The sequence below is a fragment of the Dunckerocampus dactyliophorus genome, chromosome 14 (genome assembly GCF_027744805.1).
Source record: "Dunckerocampus dactyliophorus isolate RoL2022-P2 chromosome 14, RoL_Ddac_1.1, whole genome shotgun sequence".
NCBI classification, from domain to species: domain Eukaryota; kingdom Metazoa; phylum Chordata; class Actinopteri; order Syngnathiformes; family Syngnathidae; genus Dunckerocampus; species Dunckerocampus dactyliophorus.
Window position 1 is genome coordinate 27,983,418 of NC_072832.1, and position 23,938 is coordinate 28,007,355.

The 23,938-nt window shown below is 44.2% G+C and overlaps 1 protein-coding gene across 18 annotated transcripts in view; it reads left to right on the forward strand.

Annotated features, from left to right (window-relative positions):
- Positions 1-23,938, forward strand: part of LOC129193597 (protocadherin-15-like) — a 346,331-nt gene that overhangs the window by 114,108 nt on the left and 208,285 nt on the right. For 16 of the 18 annotated variants that reach the window (XM_054797865.1, XM_054797864.1, XM_054797866.1 and 13 more), the window contains 2 exons: positions 11,088-11,102; positions 11,954-12,019. In XM_054797865.1, the coding sequence (XP_054653840.1) occupies positions 11,088-11,102; positions 11,954-12,019 (81 nt within the window). The remainder of the gene's footprint in view (positions 1-11,087; positions 11,103-11,953; positions 12,020-23,938) is intronic. The other 2 variants (XM_054797859.1, XM_054797860.1) reach the window with 1 other exon arrangement.

Here is a 23,938-nt window from a genome sequence, read left to right on the forward strand (position 1 = left end):
TGAACCTACCCAGAAGTGGCCGGCCATCCAAAATGACTCATCCAAGAGGTCACAAAAGACCCCACAACAATATCCAAAGAAGTGCAGGCCTCACTTACCTCAGTTAAGGTCAGTGTTCATGACTCCACCATAAGAAAGACACTGGGCAAAAACGGCCTGCATGGCAGAGTTCCAAGACCAAAACCACTGCTGAACAAAAACAACATTAGGGCTTGTCTCAATTTTGCCAGAAAACATCTTGATGATCCCCAACACCTTTGGGAAAATACTCTGTGGTCTGATGAGACAAAAGTTGAACTTTTTGGAAAGTGTGTGTCCCATCACATCTGGCCGCATTTCATCATACCTGTAGCAACAGCAAAATGTGGTGGTGGTAGTGTGAGGGCCTGGGCCTGTTTTGCTGTGATCAATGGAAGCATGAATTGTGCTGAAGGAGAATGTTGGTGACCTCAAGCTGAAAGCAACTTGGGTTCTGCAGCAGGACAATGATCCAAAACACACCAGCAAGTCCACCTCTGAATGGATGAAGACTTTGGAGTGGTCTAGTCCAAGTCCTGACCTGAATCCTATTGAGATGCTGTGGCATGACCTTAAAAAGGAAAAGCCTCCAATGTGGCTGAATGACAACAATTCTGCTAAATTCCTCCCCAGCGCTGGAAGAGACTCATTGCAAGTTGATTGCAGTTGTTGCTGCTAAGGGGGGCCAACCAGTTATTAGCTTTAGGGGAGCATCACTTTTTCACACAGGGACATGTAGCTTTGGATTTTTGTCTCCCTTAATATTAAAAAAAGTTTTATTTCACAACTGCATAAAGTGTTGAGTTGTGTTGTCATTGACTAATATTTACATTTGTTTGATCTGAAACATTTAAGTGTGACAAACATGCAACACAAAATCAGGAAGGGGGCAAACACTTTTCACACCACAGGAGATAACTGTGTTGGAATGAGTGTGATAGTGGTTTGCTATGCTTCTATTTGTTCTTCTCAGTTTTATGTAGAAATACTCAAGATTGGTCTTGAGACTAGTAGTGGTGGTTCTCGATCTTCTAGGGTGCCCAGGATTTATTCTCAAGACCTCGATCTTTTCCTTAGTTTAAATTCATCATTTACATCACATTAACATATTTTTGAATCTGCTCCCAGTGAAATATGTGTGTTAAAAGTGACTGAGCTGATTTTCAACCTTTTGACAAACATCATAAGACTTAGCCCAGTCTTAGTCGTGTTGTGCCTTGATCTTATTCTTCCATCATGAACTCCTGACAGTCTTGGTCTTGCCTTCACCCTGATTTTTGGTCTTGATGACAACACTATCTAAGCTTGTAAGTATTGGTAGAAAAGTGGAACGACGTGTTTCCGCAAAGCTCACGAGGTTATCAAAGCATTGCATTGATGTTTTGCATGAAAAAATCAGCATAATTTAATAGATAATTTTAAACCAGGCGTAAAGCCAAGTGCTGACAAAGTAAATGTGTTTGACTCTTGTCTTGTCTTGTCTTGATCTCTTGTGCCCTGGAGCGGAAGTACGTGTTTGGAAGGACAATTATGGCAGCAAATTCAGATACGTGAGAACAATGTGTGTGTGTGTGTGTGTGTGTGTGTGTATGTCTGTATATATACAACTTTTCATTGGTTCTTTGACGAACTAAAACGTCACAAAGTGCTGGTTTCCATCGTACAAACAGACCAGTTTTGGTGGTGGACTGTTAGTCTATTGATCTTGATGGGATAAGTGTATTGTTAGAGCTGAGCACTGTATGGTTACATAACGGCACTGCATCACTACGCACCTGCAAACGTTGCATTGAGACAACTGAACTCTTCTTAAAGACGTTTTACCTTTTGTCCGAAAGGCTTCTTCAGTTCTAAAATGTTACGTTTGGAGTCTCCCTATTTACTGTGTCTCGGAGTGTGCCACAATAGGGTTGTTGTTGTTGTTTTGGCTAGGTGTGGCTGGTAAACGACTGTCCTGCATGACCACGGGTCTCTCACCAGCCGTTAGTGGCTACTCTTCTTGATGGAAGACCATCTTTGAGGAAGACATGTCGGGATGTTTTAAGCATCACCTATCCTCACCTGAGTGAAGTTGGCCCCCCACCCCACGCAAAACTGTGGTCAAATAGTCTCATTTGTTTGTGCTGTTTTGGGCAATTTAAAACATCTGCTGCTTTCGTTTTTGAGTGATTACAGTTTCTTTTATAGGTCAACCCCCCCCCCCCATTTGCTCCAAATGAAACCAAAATAGTCCTATTTGTTTGTGCTGTTTTGTGCAGTGAAAATGAATGTTTGTGCTGTTTTGTTTTTGAGATATTATCAGTTTAAGTTTTTGGGCTGTTACATAATCAGCCCCCGACATGCTCAGAATCTAGTCTCATTTTTCCCCTCTTCGTTTGTGTTGTTTTGTGCAATTTAAAATGAACGTTTGTGCTGCTTTCGTTTTTGAGATATTGCACTTTTTTTTTTTTAAGGTCAACCAGAGTTCACCCCGCCCCCCATTTGCGCCGAATGAAACCAAAATAGTATTTTGTTGCTGAGTTTGTGCTGTTTGGTGAAGTTATAATGAATGTTTGTGCTGCTTTTGTTTTGAGATGTTAACAATTTAAGGACTATTACATAATGATCCCTCCCACATGCTCGGAATGAAACCAAAATAGTCTCATTTCTTTTTTTTATTTGTGCTGTTTTGTGCTCCGAATGAAACTGAAACAGTCTCATTACTTGCAGCGTTTGTGCTGTTTTGTGCAGTTAAAATGAGTTTGGCATGGGGTGGGGGGCCAACTTCAGTCCTGTGCTTAAGGCATAAATACAGAAACTCCACACTGAATTTAGCAAACTTAAAAAGGCCAGTTGCTTTAAGTCTGGATGATTGAGAATCTACTGCACACGGTGCCATTTCCTCACCTGTTGACCCGGTTAATGCGGCACCAAGCCGTTTATAAGCAAGCGGCAAATAGAGGGCACACAAACCTCTACCCTGCTTTATGATGTAAAAAAAACCAAAACAGCATCAATGCAGTGAATTGACTATGAAAGCACACTGCGGATAGGAATGGGCACAAATAGTCATTTGGATCTGGTACTTGGCCCTCCAGAAAGGCACAGACGAAGCTGTGGTGATAATTAATCTCCTATCAAAAGCGTAATCTCGCTGTGATTTACTGCATTTAGTCGCTTGCCAAACAGTATCTGTAATCCTTAAGCTTCTTATCTAATTGTCAATTTATGGTAATGCAACAATGCCAGTGTCAGCTGCCATAAACTGTTGTCTGCCTGAAAAGATGATCTGTGCATTGCTTATTCTTCCAGTGGTTTGATAGGAAGGGCAGAGTGTGCAGATAAGTGGCTGGGATGGGAAGACTAAAGTGGTGCACCCAGACCCACATGAGGACTTTGCAGTATGCACCCCCACTACAGTACACTGCCAGTGGCCAAAACCTGGCATTGTTTACGCCCTTTGGACCGCTGCCCTTTTGCCGTTTGCCCCATTCCCACGAGATTCGTGTAATTTCTTCATAATCCAACTGGGAAATTATTTCAGTTTCCCCCTCGTCCGCCGTCTTGCCTGCCACTCGAAGCATTAGTCATATCGTTAACCTCCAACCTTGACATTTTATGAACTGGATCCTGTCGGCAGAGTATCCCAGCTTTCCATACGCACGTCAAGCATTTCCTTGAGGCTCCGTTGCTATATTTATATGAAAGGGCAGAGGCGTTTATGGCTGCGTACGGACATTTATGATGCGTTTACCGTACAGGATGAGCTGGGCTTGACTTGGCAGTTAGCCATCCATCGTTGCTTTTGTTCTTTTCTTTGCCTCTCGCTTCATAATTTGTCGGCGGAGTCGAGAGCTTTATAGACTTGACTTCTTCATGAACTCGCTAAGATGCTTGCCGTTCACACATCAAGCATTTTTGTTGTGGTTGTGCATGATGGATTGAACCCCCCCCCGGACCACATTGCTTGGTTGTCCTTTAAACCTGGCAACTCATTTAATAATGAGGTCACGCTTTTTAACCTTAAATTACCCAAAATGATCCCAAAATGCATACAATTATAAATCAAATATACAATATTTCCCCCTCAACACATTGCATTTATTTGATTTTTTAATCAGTATTTTCCGTTTTTATGCCCAGAAACGCAAAATGTGCAATATTTTCATAAAGTGATATTAAATATGTAAAGTAAATATTTAGGTTATTCCAGCTTTGACTAGGTCAACAATTGCTAACATCGTTGATATTGATGAGTAGTTTTGGAGGTAATGAGCGCTTAAAACCTCCATCCTTGCCAGCGACTGGTGAAGAAACGGGAGTGAGGTGAGACGGCCATAAAGGCCTTGAATTTTGACACATGGCTCACACCGTAAACCACATGACTGAGTGCTTGTTCAAGGGTAGACACATATATAAACACTTTGAACTATCATGCTAGGTGCTATCATAACATAAGCATGTTAGCGTTGCTAGCATGCTAACATTAGCATAGTATCCTTTCCAGCCATTTTCATAACTAGACACACATACACTTACCACTATTATGCTAGGTATTAGCATTCTAATGGTAGCATGTTAACTTTGCTAGCATGCTAACATTAGCAATCTAAATATGTAGCTCAAATAAATATAGGACTAATATTTATGGTTTAAATTGCAATATTGGGGGAACTATGGCGCTGTGCGGCGGTCTGCTTTTCTAGTTTCTGTATGTGGAAGTTTTGCTCCAGATTTGGTCAATGGAAGCTCAAAGTTTTAGTGGACAAGCGTTTTATTCAGTTTTAGTAATAAAAAATACAAATAAAAAATCAAACACACACACACATGTATATATTTGTGTGTGTATACTGTGTACACAAAAGGTCTGCCTATCTCAAATATTGTACACAAATCTGAGTTGGTAAGCATTCATCATTCATGATTCATAGTCTATCCATGGTGTGGCATATGAAGATGCTGATGAGACAGCATTATCATTGCACAAGTCTGTCTTCGATTGGCCAAAATAAAAGGCCACTCCAAAATGTGCAGTTTAACTGTATTGGGGATGGTCCGGAGGGGTCCGAAAACCAGTGCTATGACCGCCATTTGTCTCTAATACCGTGTACGCCAATCCAGAGCATCCCAAACATACTCAATGGGTGACGTGTCGGCTGAGTATGACGGCCATGCAAGCGATCGGATGTTTTCAGTTTCCAGGAATTGTGTACAGATCCTTGCAACATGGGGCCGTGCATTATCACGCTGCAACATGAGAGGGTGCTTGTGGATGAATGACACAACAGTAGGCCTCAGGCTCTCGTCACAGTATCTCATTCATTCAAAATGCTGTCAATACAGCGAAATGTATTGTGGATGGGGTGGCCCGTGGTGGCAGCGGGGTAATGGCGTGGGCAGGCGCGTATGCTACGGACCACAAACACAGGTGTGTTCTATTGATGACATTCTGAAGATGTTTGGGATGCTCTGGTTTGGTGTATACAGTTTTGGTTGGTGGTCACACCAGACACTGACTGGTCCCCCCCCCCACCCCCCCACCCCCGGATGGGCCCCCAATACAGTTAAACTTCACATTTTGGAGTGGCCTTTTATAGTGGCCAACCTAAGGCACATCTGTGAAATAATCATGCTGTGTCATCAGCATCTTGATATGCCACACCAGTCAGGTGGATGGATTATGAATCATGGATGAATGCTCACCAACACAGATTTGGCAACAATATTTGAGAGCGCCAGGCCTTTTGTGTTCATAGAAAGTCTTACATTTTTGAGTTCAGCTCATGAAAAATGGGAGCAAGAACAACAGTGTTGCATATTTGCCCCTACTCTTTTCTCAACTTTGACTCCTGCGGTTTATATAGCAGTGAGGCTAATTGATTCTAATCTCCTGACATCTCTTTAATTTCACAACTAATACTAATAGTTCAAATACTGCGAGGAAATGGCAGCTCTGTCTTCGGCAGGAGCCAATCGCGAGCTGCAAGGGAACTCGTCTTCTAGTTTGAGAAGATGGAAGGCCTGAATACACATCACAACTTATAAAAGAAAGCCGAACAGGGTTGCTCTTCGGAGATCGGTTGGACTTCGCTAAAACCTTCGGTGGCTGCTAACCGCGCTCTCGAGTGCTGGCATTGCAACTGTTTATAAATACTCCTGTTTCAATTCAATAAAAACTGTCCTTGAGACTCCTAGACTCATTTCACTGATGTTAAAATAAAATAATCGGGGGCACTTTCACCCCATAAAAGGGTTGGAGAGGAAAAGCACAGTGAATTGCCTGCTAGCTAGCTAGCTAGCTACACAAGCTAATAATCTAGTGATAGAGTTGACTGATTTCCAGACTACTTGTTAGATTGCTAGATGGCAGCATAAACCAGAAAAGACACGAGTCCCTAAACGCATCACAGCCAACTAAGAAGACTGAACGGCATGAGCTCCACCAACTCACGTATGCACGTACTCGCACTCCCTCTCTGCGTCTCCTCCAGACAATTCTCAGATTTGCATACTTGATTTTTTCATGTTGCGTCTTGTTTATTCCTCAGCAAGCTAAGGCTGTTATCTCCTTAGTCGCTTCAATTTGCAGCCATTAAGGGAGCCTCTCGTTTCCGCCTTTCTTTTAAGCAGATGTGAGCAGGTTGGCTAATTATTTGTGCTTTCCGGGGACGGCGAGTGCACTTGAGGAATTAACATCGTCTCAAGAAAAGGGAGTGAAATTAAAATTCAATGAATCAATCATGCGTGCATGTACAATAGCATATTTGTGTTGTTTGCTGGCTGTTTTTAACGGCTGATTGTCGCGTGCGTCTGTCTTGTTTTTGCAACATCACAGCCTCGCCCTTGATTCTTTCAAGCCGGCACGTGCATGTTTTGTCACATGCGTGTTTGCACCTGCGGCAGGTGCGCGGTGGCCAAGCAACGTCGTGCAACACAAGGCGGGTGTGAAACCTAAGAGTGCCCGACTCTTAATGTGGTGTTATTTAACCCCCACCCAAAACCCCCTTCTGGGTGATGACTCGTAAGAGGAGCTGCTCAGCATTCTATCTTCTATTGTGACTTGACGAAAACAGCTTTTCTCTTACTTCCTCTTGACAAAAGCAAGGTACAATGAAGGCCAGAAGTGTTTCAACGTATTTCTTTATTACTCAGTCTTGTTTTTGGCAGCCTTTTTATTTTTACTCTTAGTGTTTTGGAAGAAAATGCTTTTTGCTTTAGTCACCCAACCATCCATTTTCCTTTTGTCGGTGTCTGTTTGTGTTCAAAATAACTTACAGTTCTGGATGGATTTGGATGACATTTTCAGGAATTGTCGGAAACGGGATATGGAAGCACTGATTACATTTTGGGGATGGTTAAAAATTCACCCTTTTCACTAAAACTGATGACCTGCTGCTACTACTGCCACATTTCTCAACATGAACTCATTCAACGTCAGGCCATTCATGCTATTAGCCACAGCACAAAAATTCAGACATTTTTCTTCCTGAAAGCAAAATGCCTTTGATCTAAAGCGTTCTAGCGACTTTGACATTTCTCAACCCATTCAGACCTTTCCAAAGTTAAAATTCTCAGCTCATTCATGCCGTTTAGCCTTCCTGATACATTGCACTATTATGCTAGGTGTTAGCATGCTAATGTTAGGATACTGGCATTTGTATCTATTTTCAGAAGTAGACACATACAGTAACTTTAACCCCACTGTTGGCCCCTGTATATAAACACTTTGCACTATCATGCTTGGTGTTAGCATGGTAACATTAGCATATTAGCATTGCTAGCATGTTAACATTAGTGTAGTAGTATTTTTCGCCATTTTCATAGGTACACTTATATAAAGACTTGGCACTATCATGCTAGGTGTTAGCATGCTAACATAACCATGTTAGCGTTGCTAGCATGTTTAGCCATTTTCATGGGTAGATACATACATTATACAAACACTTGGCACAATTATGTGACATGTTAGCAAAGAAAGAGCTATGGCGTTGGGAGAGGGTCTGCACTCTGACTGCCTTTCTAGTTTCTGTATGCGACCGTTTTGGTCCAGATTTCATTAATGGAAACTTTTTGAGTTGAAAAAAAGTTTGTCAGTGTTTAAAAAATAAAATAAAATAAAATAAAATTCAATGAAATAAATAAATATATCGTAATTTCCAGTGTATAAGCAGCTACTTTTTTCTTAAGCTTTGAACCCTAAAGCTCAGACGGCGGTGCGGCTAATTTATGGCAATGTTGTAATCTCATAACGTCTCCTTTACTTCAGAACTAATACAGTAGACGCCCCTACAACGTGAATAATCTATTCCAAGAACCTTTATGTTATAAGGATTTTATGTTATACGAAGCGTAAAATACATGTAAATAGCCTAATCCGTTCCAAGATCTTCCCAAACTCACACCTTTGGCACTTCAAAATATTCAAAGTCTACCAAATATGGTGGGAAAAAATAAGAAAACAGCAAAAACGTAGTAGAGTAACATTCCAATATAGTGTGTGTGCGTGCACGTGGGTGCGTAGGAGTGTGTATGTGCATGCGTGTGTGTGTGTACTTTTATTTATTTATTTATTTTATTTATTTATTTTTGGGGGGGGGGGCATACAGGGGTTGCTCCGTGGGGTCGGGTGCTGAGTGATACATCTCTGCCGCCCGTGCCTCCGCCGGGTGGGTGGAGGGTGTGCCTCCTGCATCCCTGGGCGGGCCCTGTGTCGGGGGTCGGGCGGGGGTTGGCCCGGGGCGGGCCGGGCTTCGCTCCCTGGGGGTGGGGGGGGATTGGCGCTTCCGGCGTGGGCGGGCTTCTTTCTGGTTGTGGGGGCGTCTCTGGGCCTGCCGGTGTGTGGCCCCCGGTACTTGTCTGACTTTGTGGGGTGTGATCTCTCGCTGGTCTCAGGGGTTGGCTGTCCTCCGGCCCGCCCTCCGGTCCACACCTGCCGGTGTGTGGCCCCCGGTACTCGTCTGCCTTTGTGGGGTGTGATCTCTCGCTGGTCTCAGGGGTTGGCTGTCCTCCGGCCCGCCGACGCCCTGTCTTTGGCTGGGATTACCTCTCTTCGGCCCCTTGCTGGTCTTCCCGGGGGGGGAGGGCTCTCTGGGCTGGCTCTTGTGCTGCCTGCCCCTGTGGGCCTGGTGGCCTTCTGGCGGCGGGGACTCGGCCTGGCTATTTGGGGCGGGGCTCTCTGGGAGGTGGAGGGCGGCCCCTTTCCTTTCATGCATTCTCAGTGACAATTACACGCCCACACATTCTTGCACCTTTATATACTGTATATGAAGTCTTCCTCACATACAGAGATACCTGTACATATGCACACTCACAGTACATACGTACTTCCCCACATTACTCACTGAGTTAACCAGGGTGTAGTATGACTATGACTATAGTATGACTATAGTTTTTTTTTTTTTTTTTTTTTTTTTACAATAATGTGCATTACAGTAATTATCATTCTGTTCACGATCATGGATAATCATTTCATTACTACTATTATGTGTGACTGTTTCAATGCAGTATTATCATTGTGATCACTATCATAGTTCATCATTTCATTACTACTATTATGTGTGATTGTCATTGACAGCGTTGTCATTGTGGTTGTTGATATTGTTTTGTCCTTTGTCCTTATGTCCTTGCTTGTCTTTATAGTTGTCACAGACATTTATTTGCTGATGTAGTTCTGTATGTTTCTGTCCTTGTCCGGTCGCTCCAAATTTGCTTAATAACAAGCATCAAAGTCCAAGAAATTCTGTATAACAAGGGAAGTGTATATCACACTTCTCCCTGGCAGAGTAAATCTATTGAGCACTTGACGGCATTTAGATCTACAATTCTATCTGCTTTAAAGGCTGGACAGGATAGGGAAAAAAAACAAAACATTCCAATATAAAATAAGGTAATAAATAAGTTTGATTATTGTTTGTATGGTCGATGGGGAACGGCCGTATAGTCTAGCAACATCACCTAATTTCATACCACCGTCATGCTTCTGGATCATTTCCTGCTTCGATCGACAACTTTTCCCTTTTTTTTCTTCTCACGTACACTTGGTTGGTCATTTTAACACAAACAAAAGTAAACAAATTAAAAAGAGATTTCAATGCGTGCAAACTAGTTTAAGGGCGACTTGGCACTTGACGCTTTACGTTATATACGTTCAGTGGAATTTACGTAAAAGGAGGTTTACGTTATGCGAGGTACTACTGTACTAATTGTTTAAATACTGTGACGCTTGCGAGCTAGTGAGGAAACTACAGCTCTCTTTTTGGTAGGAGCCAATCACGAGCTATAATGGAACTCACAACAAGCTGTCAACCCATCGGAAATCGTAAGAGGTCATCAGTCAATATAACAGTCTGACTCACGGTGTCATCTTAGAAGGCTTAAGTCATCACACAGTAACTTAACACTCAAAAGGTAGCTAAGAAATATACAATAATATCCCATAATGCAGTTCTTCTCAGCGGAGCAGTTCATTGGCCAATGGCTGCCAGGCCACCAGAGGGAGCACTTGCGCTCCATCGAATAAAATATCTAAAATTAATGTCAAAAAACACTTTTCACACACTTCTTGTTGCTTGAAACAAGTAAAATGGAGAAGAAAATGTCCAACATCATTTCAACACCGAGTTTGTGTGATTGCCCATGAAAATGTTTTCATCCTTAAATGGATGCCTGCTTTTAACGGAAAACTGATTATTAATTTTTTGGCCGCATGAAACCAAGGTCAACTTCTGTGTCAATGATGGGAAGATAATAGGCAGCGAATGAGTGATGACACAAAATCCCAGACATGTTTTTGACCTGGAAATGACTGACAGCTGTGTTTTGTGGGCGGATCCGTGTGCTCCTGGGTGGTATCAGCCTGCTAGCTGGGTTGTATCAGCCTGCTAGCTGGGTGGTATCGCCTGCTAGAAGAAGGAAATGCCCGCTTTGCTGACGTAATGCATGCCTACAATGACTACCTCTCCTCTTGATTTGGTGCTGAGATATCTGCTCATAATCATTTAGCTGATTCCTCTCTGGAACATTCCAGCTGTTTCTCACCTGCTTCTCTTTCATGCCTCTGCTTCTCTCTGGCTCTTCACTAACTTCTCCAGACTGGCAGTATGAGGGTAAGAGGGTTGTGTTGTGTTTTATTTATTTATTAGTTTTTTTCATGATCCCCACCCCCCGCTGTTGAAATACAACCCATCCCCTGCCATAGTGCCTCCCTTCCATCTGGTGCCGTGTGTCCTTACCTGTGTCCTGTGAGCTCCTACATGTATCGTAGAGTGGTTTTTGCACCATGTAGCTGCTGTGACTTCCATCCGTGAAGCTGCTTTTGTCAGTGCTTTTCCCTTTTGAGGTTGCCGCACACTGCTTGTCGCTGTCAATTCACGCCTCCTGCTGTATACTGTGTATTTAAAAAAAAAAAAAAAACGACCTGTCACCCCCATAGCAACAGTTAAGTACACGTATGTCTGTGTTTAGCCACCTCACATGTACATTAGAACACAAACAAGAACTATTTGCTTTTTTCCCCATGTTTATTTTTGTATCTTCTTCCTTAACTGTATTTTTCAAAAGTGCCATAGAAAAACAACCACGGGCCATAAATAGCCCCTGGGCCACACTTTGGACACCACTGTTGTAATGGATGAAAATGGTATTTCAAAGCTACACTATCCCTCATTTATGGTGGTTTATTGGTTCAGGACCCAACCGTGATAAGTGAATGAAGCATTAATAATGGAATATAGAGCATAGAAAACCTGCTTACCACCTTCGATTAATGCCCTCTAGACATGAAATAAGACCCCTACAGTCACATTTCAGTCCTATTACCCAATATAATAGACATAATAAGAGAAAATAAGACCTAAATAAGACATAATATAGACTCTCACATGTTAGCATTGGGACAGTTCCTTGTTTTTCCAGTTTTTTTTTAATGTATTCTGTCTTTTCCTGTCTGTGTTTCCAGAGTGTAAGCTGTCTCGGCCTGGCCCCCCAGCTACGATAGTGACCATCGACGAGGAGAGTCCCAACGGTGCGTAACAGACGGACCCTGCAGTGTGTACCTCAGTGAAAGGGGCCGCTGGTTTAGATCGTCTTGTCTTTTTCTGATGTGCTTGGGGTGGACACGTCACACTCCAGTTTGTTAGCCCCACCCCTCTTTTGAGCTCTAAATGTTGCAGGTGTGTTTGAGGCAGGGAGTGTCCGAGGCGTGCTAACACGCTAGCAAGCAATATCGGCTCCACTTCACTGCTCCAATGAGCCTCATGGGAGGAAAAGATGCTTTCACCTGAAGTCCCAAATAACTTTATGACATCCTCTCCATTGCAAGATAGAAAACCTGCACCCCGCTTGTGATTTGTGCTACCCCCTCCTCCCCATTAAGCACTCATTTACCTGGAATACGACTCCCCTCTGGCTGTAGCTTCCTGTTACTCATCTCCCCCTTGACGAAGCGACCTGCCGTTCATCCTCGACGTAATGGAATGTAAAACAGGCAAGCCATCGTTATTGAGCGACTAATTATCTCTCGAAATGTCTTTCATCGCGTCTTTGCTGTCGCACTGAAACCATGAAAATGACGCACAATAAGAAGCCTTCTAATCATTCAGCTCCTGTACATATCTCATAAACAACTGTGCTTGTGTGTGTATGTGTATGTGTGTGTGTATGTATATGTATGTGTGGATGTACAGTATGTGTATATACACTGTGTGTGTGTATAGGTGTGTGTGTGTGTGTGTGTATGTATATGTATGTGTGGAGGTATGTGTATATACACTGTGTGTGTGTGTATAGGTGTGTGTGTGTGTGTGTGTGTATGTATATGTATGTGTGGAGGTATGTGTATATACACTGTGTGTGTGTGTATAGGTGTGTGTGTGTGTGTATGCGTGTGTGTATGTATATATGTGTGTGTATGTATGTGTATATACAGTATATGTGTGTATATATCTGTGTATGTATATATATATATATATATATATGTGTGTGTGTGTGTGTGTGTGTGTGTGTGTGTGCGTGTGTGTATGTATATATGTGTGTGTGTATGTATGTGTGTATATATATATATATATATATATATCGAGGAAAAGGCTTCTTGAGACGTCATCTGTACTTCTGTGAAGAAGGTGTCGGACGTTTCGCTCCTCATCCGAAGAGCTTCGTCAGCGAACTAACAAGTGCTGGTAGCCTAGGCCTTAAATACAGTAAGAGTGGGCGGAATTGGTGTGCCAACACCCTCCTCCTATTGGTTCCTTACACTAAGCCTGGGCGGAGTAGTGGCATAATCCTATCCTGCTATTAACACCTCCGATAAAAGGGAAGTGTCGCTCCCTGAATTGGGTAAGAACGACTCTGATACTGGCTCGTTAGCATCTATTGTTCTGGCTCGGCCCTGGCTTCACCTCATTTGCAAGACTAAGAGAGGAATTTCAGAGAGGAATTTTGTGTTGCCATAAGATAGGATCTTATGGCAACACAAAATTCCTACCTATTTCAAACCAGTAAATACCCTGAGACAAAAACTAGTGCATTCTAAAGACAAGGCTCCAAACCAAAAACAGAGCAATGTGGTCTATTCCATCCACTGTAAAGATGAGGAATGCAAAGAACACTACATTGGGGAAACTAAGCAAATGCTCCAAAAAAGGCTTTATCAACATCGCAGGGACAATTCAAGTGGTCCTCAATCAGCAGTACATCTACACCTTAAAGCAACCAATCACTCTTTTGAGGACAGCGAGGTAAAGATTTTGGCCAAAGAAAACAGATGGTTTGAAAGAGGAGTAAAGGAAGCTATTTTTGTCAAACAACAGAACCCATCATTGAATCGGAATGGTGGTTTGAGGTTCAATTTGGACCCTGTGTTCAGCAGGTTACTGAGACCAAAACCCACAGCTCTTAGTCTTGCAAATGAGGTGAAGCCAGAGCCAGAACAATAGATGCTAACGAGCCAGTATCAGAGTTGTTCATACCCAATTCAGGGAGCGACACTTCCCTTTTATCGGAGGTGTTAATAGCAGGATAGGATTATACCACTACTCCGCCCAGGCTTAGTGTAAGGAACCAATAGGAGGAGGGTGTTGGCACACCAATTCCGCCCACTCTTACTGTATTTAAGGCCTAAGCTACCAGCACTTATTAGTTCGCTGACGAAGCTCATCGGATGAGGAGCGAAACGTCCGACACCTTCTTCACAGAAGTACAGATGACGTCTCAAGAAGCCTTTTCCTCAATGGACAACTCCTGTACGACTGAGAGCTTACACAGACGTATATATATATATACTGCTCAAAAAAATTAGAGGAACACTTCGAAAACGCATCAGATCTACACTGGGGGAAAAATGATCTTGAATATCTTTCCTGATAATAAGTGGGTGATGTATTCGTAACAAAATGATGCCACATCATTTGATAGAAATGAAAATGATCACCCTATAGAGGGGGGAAATCAAAAACACCCCAAAAATGAAAGTGAAAAAATGATGCAGCACACTGGTCCATTTAGCTAAAATGTCATTGTAGCAACTCAAAATGGTTCTCAGTAGTTTGTGTGGCCCCCACGTGCTTGTACGCATGCCTGACAATGTGGGGGCATGCTCCTAATGAGACTACGGATGGTGTCCTGGGGGATCTCCTCCCAGATCTAGACCAGGGCATCAATGAGCTCCTGGACAGTCTGAGGAGCAACCTGGGGGCACCGGATGGACCTAAACATAATGTCCCAGAGGTGTTCTATTGGGTTCTATTGGGAACTACCTGCATACACTAGCCACATCAGGTCGGGCATTGTCGTGGACCAGGAGGAACCCAGGTCCCACTGCACCAGCGTAGGTTCTGACAATGGGTCCAAGGATTTCATCCCGATACCTAATAGCAGTCAGGGTGCCGTTATCTAACCTGTAGAGGTCTGTGCGTCCTTCCAGGGATATGCCTCCCCAAACCATCACTGACCCACCACCAAACCGGTCATGCTGAATGATGTTCAGGCAGCATAACGTTCTCGACGGCATCTCCAGACCCTTTCACGTCTGTCGCATGTGCTCAGGTTGAACTTGCTCTCATCAGGGAAGAGCACAGGGCACCAGTGGTGTAGTTGCCAATTCTGGTGGTCTATGGCAAATGCCAATGGAGCTCTACGGTGCTGGGCAGTGAGCACAGGGCCCACTACAGGACGTCGGGCCCTCAGGCCACCCTCATGAAGCCTGTTTCTGATTGTTTGGTCAGAAACATTCACACCAGTGGCCTGCTGGAGGTCATTTTGTAGGGCTCTGGCAGTGCTCATCCTGTTCCTCCTTGCACAAAGGAGCAGATACCGATCCTGCTGAGGGTTGAAGGACCTTCTATATCCCTGTCCAGCTCTCCTGGAGTAACTACCTGTCTCCTGGAATCTCCTCCATGCGTCCAGGTACCGCACTGATGTCCTGGTCCAGATCTGGGAGGAGATCCCCCAGGACACCATCCGTAGTCTCATTAGGAGCATGCCCCGACTTTGTCAGGCATGCGTACAAGCACGTGGGGGCCACACAAACTACTGAGAATCATTTTGAGTTGCTACAATGACATTTTAGCAAAATGGACCAGTGTGCTGCATCATTTTTTCACTTTCATTTGTATTGTATTGTATTGTATGTACTTTATTTATCCCACAGTGGGGAAATTTACTTGTTACAGCAGCAAGCAAGCAAGATACACAAGTAAAGAGTACAGTGTAAAGAATACATTGTGACTACAACATGGTTCAGGTGGTGCAGGTGTTGTAGAGCCTGACAGCGGTCGGTATGAAGGACCTGCGGAACCTCTCCTTCTTACACTGTGGGTGTAACAGTCTGCTGCTGAAGGAGCTGCTAAGGGAACCCACAGTGTCATTTTGCGTGTGAGAGGTTTTTGGGGTGTCTTTGATTTCCCCCCTCTATAGGGTGATCATTTTCATTTCTATCAAATGATGTGGCATCATTTTGTTACGAATACATCACCCACTTATTATCAGGAAAGATATTCAAGATCATTTTCCTTCCAGTTTAGATCTGATGTGTTTTCGAAGTGTTCCTCTAATATTTTTGAGCAGTGTATGTATGTATGTATGTATGTATGTATGTATGTATGTATGTATGTATGTATGTATATATGTAGATGTCTTCAACGGTCACGTTGGCAGCGACAGTGAGACCTGGAGAGGCATGATTGGGAGGAACGCCCCCCCTGATTTGAACCCAAGCGGTGCTTTGCTATTGGACTTTTGTGCTCGTCAAAGATTGTCGATAACAAACACTATGTTCAAGCATAAGGGTGTCCACATGTGCACTTGGCACCAAGACTGATGATTGACTTTGTGGTCGTATCATCGACTTGCGTCCATATGTTTTGGACACTCGGGTGAAGAGAGGGGCGGAGCTGTCAACTGATCGCCACCTGGTTGTAAGTTGGCTCCGATGGTGGGGGAGGATGCGGGTCAGACCTGGCAGGCCCGAACGTATTGGGAGGGTCTGCTGGGAATGACTGGCAGAGTCCCCTGTCAGAAGGAGTTTGAACTCCCACCTCCGGGAGAGCTTCGACCATGTTCTGAGAGAGGTGGCGGACATTGAGTCTGAATGGGCCATGTTCCGTACCTCTATTGTCGAGGCAGCTGATCGGAGCTGTGGCCGTAAGGTGGTCGTGCCTGTCGTGGCGGTAATCCCAGAACCCGTTGGTGGACACCAGTGGTGAGGGATGTCGTCAACATGGAGTCCTATCGGGCCTTTTTGGCTCATGGGACTCCGGAAGCAGTTGGCAGGTATCGGCAGGCCAAGTGGTCTGCGGCTCTGGCAGTCGCCGAGGCAGAAACTTGGACATGGGTGTGTTCGGAGTTCGGAGAAGCCATGGAGAACGACTTCTGGACAGCTTCGAAGAGATTCTGGACCACCATTTGGCATCTCAGGAGGGGGAAGCAGTGCACAGTCAACACCGTGTATGATGGGATGGTGTGCCGCTAACATTGAGATGTTGTGGATCAGCGGAAAGAATACTTTGAAGACCTACTCAATCCCACCGACACGTTTTCCTATGAAGAAGCAGAGCCTGGGGACTCCACGGTGGGCTCTCCTATCTCTGGGGCTGAGGTTGCTAAAAAGCTCCTCGGTGACAGGGCCTGGGGGTGAATGAGATCCGCCTGGAGTTCCTTAAGGCCATGGATGTTATAGGCGTGTTTTGGTTGAAACAACTTTGCAGCATCGCATGGACATCGTGGGCAGTACCTCTGGATGGACAGACCAGGGTGGCGGTCCCCCTTCTTAAAAACGGGGACCGGCAGGTGTGCTCCAACTATCGTGGAATCACACTCCTCAGCCTCCCTGGTAAGGTCTATTCAAGGGTTCTGGAGAGGAGTATCCACTGGATAGTTGAATCTCGGATTCAGGAGGAGCATTGTGGTTTTTGTCCTGGTTGTGGAACTGTTGAGCAGCTCTACACTCTCAGCAAGGTCCTTGAGGGTGCATGGTTTAGTCTACATGCGTACATGCGTTTTGTAAACTTGGAGAAGGCTTTCGACCGTGTTCCTCAAGGAGCTCTCACCTTCAGCTCAGGACAAGATTGCGGGTACAAACGGCTGTAATGAGTTTTCTCTGTAGGGTGGCTGGACTGTGCCTTAGAGATAATGTGAGCAGCACTGTCATCTGGGAGAGACTCGGAGTAGAACCACTACTCCTTCGCATTGAGAGGAGCTAGATGAGGTGGCTCGGGCATCTGGTCAGGATGCCTCCCGGACGCCTCCCTGGGGAGGTGTTCAGGGCAAGTCCGACCGGTAGAAGGCCTCGGGGAAGACCCAAGACACGTTGGAGAGACTGTCTCCCAACTGGCCTGGGAAAGCCTCGGGATCCACCGGGAGGAGCTGGACGAAGTGGCCAGGGAGAGGAAAATCTGGGCCTCCCTGCTTAGGCTGCTGCCCCCGCGACCTGATCTCGGATAAACGGTAGAAGATGGATGGATGGAGTCGCAGGATCGACTGGCAACGTCCTAAAGATGGACTAGTACCGGGTTGACGGGTTGGTGACTCCTGGGCAAAATAAATACCAATATAAGGCATTCGCAAGACCCATTCAAAGAGATTGTGATATGTAGTATTCTTCACTGGTCACTGGGTGTCAGTGATGTTACATTGATTAGACAATAGCCACAGTAGGAGGTACTGGCCTAACCAGGAAGTCAAACAAGAAGGAACTGTCCAATGCTAACGTGCAAATTCTGTTTGATTGTGTTCAAATAACAAAGTGTGACACGCCATTTGAGACATAAGTTTTGTTTTTCAGAGCTTTTTGCTTGTTTAGATTTTTTTTTGTGAGAAAGTCACAGGGTTTTTTCTGTCGGAGTTGAAATGAGGCATAGTATGTTTAATTTATCCCAGCTGCTGCTTGAGGTGCTACAGAGACAAAATCACGTAAAGCCTCACTTACTCATCTTCTATAAGCTCCTTTGTTTATTCTGCTTGTGAGATAAATTTCACGCAGTTAATTAGATTGGCGATTTTTACGGATAAGAGCAGCGGGTGTCAGGAGGGAGGGACGGATGAAATACATCATGTCGTTGATGCAAAGGGGTCATTAGTGTCTCCATAAACCACAATGCTTTTATCTTGTCTCAGCGAATTCATGATTTGTTCCAACTGTTGCCTCGAGTGTGCCGACCATCTTCAGCCTCCGTGAACTGAGCAGCCATGTATAAGAAATGAGTAATGATCGTTGCCAAGGGCCTTTTATTAAACCCAAGTCAGTGTAGTGTTCTTTTTATATGCTGAATGTGCCAGCGTAAAGATCCACTGTCTTGATAAATGACTGCATGCTGAAAGGTAACACCCCCTGAACAAAGCAATCAAAGTTAAGTCCTCCTCAGGCTGATGTTGCAAGTTGTCTAAATGCTTTGAGCTTCACGTGAAATCCATGGATAAAAGTCATAAATGACATCTCCCTTCCTGGACTCCACAACTACCGTCATTTCCGGACTATCGAGTGCACCATTATGTAAGCCACACCCACTAAATTTAAAGAGAAAAGTATACATACATCAGCCACACTGGTCTAAAACCCACCGGTGTCAATGTACACAAAGATGTTGCACACAAGTAGAGTCAAGCCTGTCTTAGCGGCCACCTGTATAAAACGGCCACCTGCCTTTAGCGGCCACTGAAAAATCCCCCGCAGCAAATTTACATGTTATAGACCCTGTGTATAGCGGTCATTGTCTAACGCGGCCAGCGGCCACCCATTTTGTATCCCTTGGTCAATATCTGACCGCGTATAGCGGCCAAAATGCCGACTCAAGCAGAAGCTTCATGCACGAAAAAGTTTTGTTTTTTAAGCAATGAAGCCGCCGTGTGTAGACTTTAATTACTGAGTCCTAATTCCACATAAAAAAGCCGTCTTCTTACTTTGCAATGCCGCCCTGAAAAGATGACGGCCAAAACGGTAATATTCCCACTTTGCAATGCCATGAATAGATTCTAAAATAGCCAAAACACCTGAATAAAACATCTAAAATATCACTTAATTGCCGACTAATTAGAGATTAGAAGCCCATTCAATAAGAAAGGAGCGATGGTATTGTTAGTTTACGGCGATCTTCGCACCTCCTCTGCACTCAATTGTTCACGCACACACCCATTCATGACTGCTTCACGCGTATCCTGTACATATAACCTCGGGCTCGTTCACTCAAATTTTTATTTCTTGCTTTTAAAATCATGTTTTAAAAAAAATCAAAGATGGATATTTGTGACGTTCTGCAGGACAGGAGCGAGCGTCCCCTGTCCTGTGCTCTTATTTGGAGGGCTCTGCCTTCTCCGGGGAGGAAGAGGCAGCCGCTTCATGCCTGGTGGCCGCGCAGCTGCGGTCAATTAACATTTGTGGCGGATAAAAGGCCAGCGCTGTCAAATGTGCGGCGCTGGTTCATTGTTGTTATTGATATTACTAGTTTCCTCACCGGAGCTGTTACCTACATTTACCTACCTGTTTATGTGTCAACAGAGCCTTTTCCCCTATGTCTCTTGGTTTTGCTCCAGTCTTTTTGTGAATACATGTTAATATGTGTGCGCACAAATTCAAAATGGCCGCCAACCTGTCTATAGCGACTAGCTGTCTATAGCGGCCACTTTTGCCGTTTCCCTTCAGTGGCCGCTATAGACAGGTTTGACTGTATATTTTTTCAATTTTTGATGGATTCAATGCAATTTTCAAAGACTGCTAAAAAACCTTGCGTTGTAAGATGGCGAGTTAAAAAGTGCCAAACAGTGAGTGCAAGATGGCTAACTAAACAGTTGTATAAAAACTGAAAGAAAAGTCATTCATCACCGTCCTCCTCCTCCTGGGAATTAAAACTACTCAAATCGTGTTGACAAGCATCACAAATGAAAAGCCTCGTAATTTCTTCATCACACACTTTTCTCTCTCTCTTTCATTGTCGCTCTTTGTTGTCTCCAGGCAAATTAGCCAGTGAGTTTGAGTTATCCTCTTCATTCAGGCCAGCCTTTCGAAACCCGTTGGTGATAGTGGATGGCTGGCAGTCCGAGTAGTCCTAACAGAAGCTGCAGTAATTCTACGCTTGATCAAACTTACCGTAATTTGTGGTGTGTAAGCGGCTACCATTTTCTCATGTTTTGAACCCTGCGGCTTATATGGCGATATCATATGTGGTCACCTTCTGGTGTCGCAACATCTCGTGTGCCTCCGAGCTGCGCCCTCATCGTGGAGAAAGCGTGGACAGGTGTCGGGAGCTTTGTGCAGTAAGCTGTAATACCAAATGTGATGAGTAGATGTAGTTATATCCTCAGTAATGTTGAGCAAATGTCTGAAGAGACACTTGCTTCCGGTATTCTGGCATGAGAACAACACTGAGGATGCTCGAAGAGTGTGTCCGACCACAGTGCATCTTGCTGGGCCACGCCAGGTGGCTCCACCTGCTCTACTGTATATGCTGGTTCTACCTACCACGGGGCAGCACACCCAGGGTACTCGTAGCGTGTCCGACCACAGTTCACCCTGCTGGGCCACGCCAGGTGGCTCTGCTTGCTCTATATCCAGGTCCCCCTGACCTCCAGGGCATCGGCTACTTGGAGAGTGTGTCCAACCACAGTGCACTTTGCTGGGCCAGGTTCCATTTTCCATCGCAAGCTTATTCAACAAGACATCCTGTCATTTAAATAGAAGGATGAAGACGGCAATTTCTGGTGGGCTACTGTTTATGTATAATCTTTGTGTGTAACATCTTTTTGGGTACTAAATATCCCTTGTCACGACGTGGAAACGTGCAGCTTGTAGACCGATGCAGCTCATCTTTGGACAAATCTGGTTTTCTCTTTAAATATAGTGGGTGCGGCTTAAATACCGGTGTGCACTCATATGCAGTACTTCAAATGCTGCAAGTGTCATCTTGTTGTGTTAATAGTCTCCATCAGGAGTTTGCGTACAGCAACTCAGCCCGGCGGACGTTTGATGCATACAAACCAATCAGCGCTGTGCCAGGGAGAACACTCGTTGGGGGAAACGCCATCTTGGTCTGATTTTTCTCCTCTCACATAAGCTGGTCTCTGACCCAAAGTCAGCTGCACAAAGCGTCGTCGGGTAGACGGTGAATAGACTAGCTCGCTGTCACCTCTGTGAGGATGCATTTAATGAACAAACACTTGAAACTTCTCTCGCTATTTAGCTCCACTTTAAGGATCATTTATATGTTCTCCACCACCACCGCGCAGAGAGTCATTAAAAACGGAGAAGATTGTCCAAAGCAGAATAGGAGGTCTCCACTGGGTCGCCTTGAAGATTGAAAGGTCTCAAGGCAGCCATGAAAGGTAGCTGCTTTTAAACAATTCATGAGATGAGCCAGAATGCAACTGGAGAGCTCGGTCGCTACGCGCTCATTACCTTCTCTTCAAATTAATTCACTGTTGCACACTATTACGCTTCATCTAATTTGTTTTGGGTGCATCCAAACGCGATCTACATTTAAAGATGGCGACATACGATGGTGTTATTTTTCATTTGTCAATCATAATCAGCTAGATGAAACAATTGCATTAGCAATTGAGTGTGAATGCTGAAATGATCGTTGGAATGCGCTGGAATCGATTCACGGGCTGAGGATCAAACCAGCAACCATCATGCTTCCACATGAGCATTTTCAGTGGGGAACATTTCAGAGATAATCTTGAATCTTTATAGCGATGAGCGGGATATTTTGATGTTAGAAGGGTTTGAAGCGGTTGAGAAATGAAGGAGGCGTTAGCGGACAAAAAGTGAGGGGGGATGAGTAGAAGCGGAAGAATAGATGAAAATTGGTGGACAATTTCATCCTGGAAAGTACTCGATAAAACATTGTCATAGTGCTGTTGTAGGGAAATAAATAACTCTGAAACAAGAGTGAAATAAAGTGGTGATTTTGACACGCCCGCCAGTGAGTCTTCTGAACGCCACGCCATCTTGGCTGTGATGTCACGACCAGAACAGGTTCCAGGAACCAGATTCAAACGCATGCCACCATGAACTCACTGCAAAGCCAGGAAAGTGACATAATAACATAACATCATTGAGTAATATTCGTTATTTTTCAAATGAGAAAGGGCTGCAAAGCCAAAGTAGCAAGCCAGTGAAATGAGTGGAAAGTGTGGAGTGAATGTGTGGCATAACTACATGTTTTACTGCCGTGCTTTTATTGTGGTGGTCAGACGTACCGGCTACAGGAAGTGTTACGCTGAATTTGTGTTGCTGAAGGGACCGGGAGGTCGGTTGAGAGTTAATTTCTTTATTTTTATTTTGACAAAAGCACTTCTGACCTGAAGTGCCTCGCGTTTGCTCCTGCACTCGTATAGAAGACGAGTCCCCAAAGCTGCGTATCATTCTTACTGGTGCATCAAACTGTCAAAACTGAGCTATCTTTTCCGAGTTGTACTTGGAAGCATTAAAGATAACGAACATAAAGCGACAAAAAACGTACAGGGTCTATTCGATGCTGCTTGCAGCTTTATTGAAAGTACAAAAGTGACAAACATACCCCCTAATGGATATCCAATTCCTTCAAGAACAGCTACAAGTCCGGCGGGAGTCCTCGTCCTAGACGTCTGTGTGGAACCTGAGAGACCTGGTGATTATTTGCATTTGTAGACAATGCATCTGGCGACTTTAGACTGCCCTTAACAGAATAGAATCATTTATTGGAGTATTTATGAGGGTAATTCTTGCTTATACTATATATGATAAATTGTGAAGATGTCACGTTATCCTCTCTGCATGTTGCTTTTAGATTGAGGTCGTGGTTATCCGCCATGTTGGCTCCTGTAACGACTTTGCACTGTACGCTACTTTATGCAAATCCATACAGTCTGACACCCGCAGAATAACATTACTGTCTTCAATTGCACAGCTGCCAATCAAGAGTAAATGTTGATGAAGTGGAAAAGTGATGCATGGAGTAGTTCAGTGCAGCGTTGGCATCATTTGTAACGCCAGTAGGTTGGGGTGAAAAAGTCGTATAAAACAAAGTATAGTAAAGGCAACGAGGCATTTAATTAAATAGAGCTGACAGTGTGTGAGATTTTTTTTTGTTTTTTTTATACTATAGTAATGCCAGTGACCTTCACTACCCTCAACATAATCCTTTATTGGAGTCATGCCTCTAATGTATGTATTCATTTGGATTAATTGTGGAAACAAATTCCACAAATCAAATTCTATGAATGTCAGTGTTTATTTGAGTTTTGCCTCCTCAACCTTAAAAAGAAGTAAACAGCTGCCAGCACTTGTACGTTTCACACCTTTAATTGTGTGCACCTTCAGCAGGGCTCATCATAGTACACCATTTCCTCACCAACCCCGATGATATCGCACAGTATAACCCGAGTGGTATGCATATGCTCTATACCTCAGTGTTGAATACGACCCATTACATTACACACTGCTTGTTTTTCATCTAATTAGATCTCAGATCCCCCC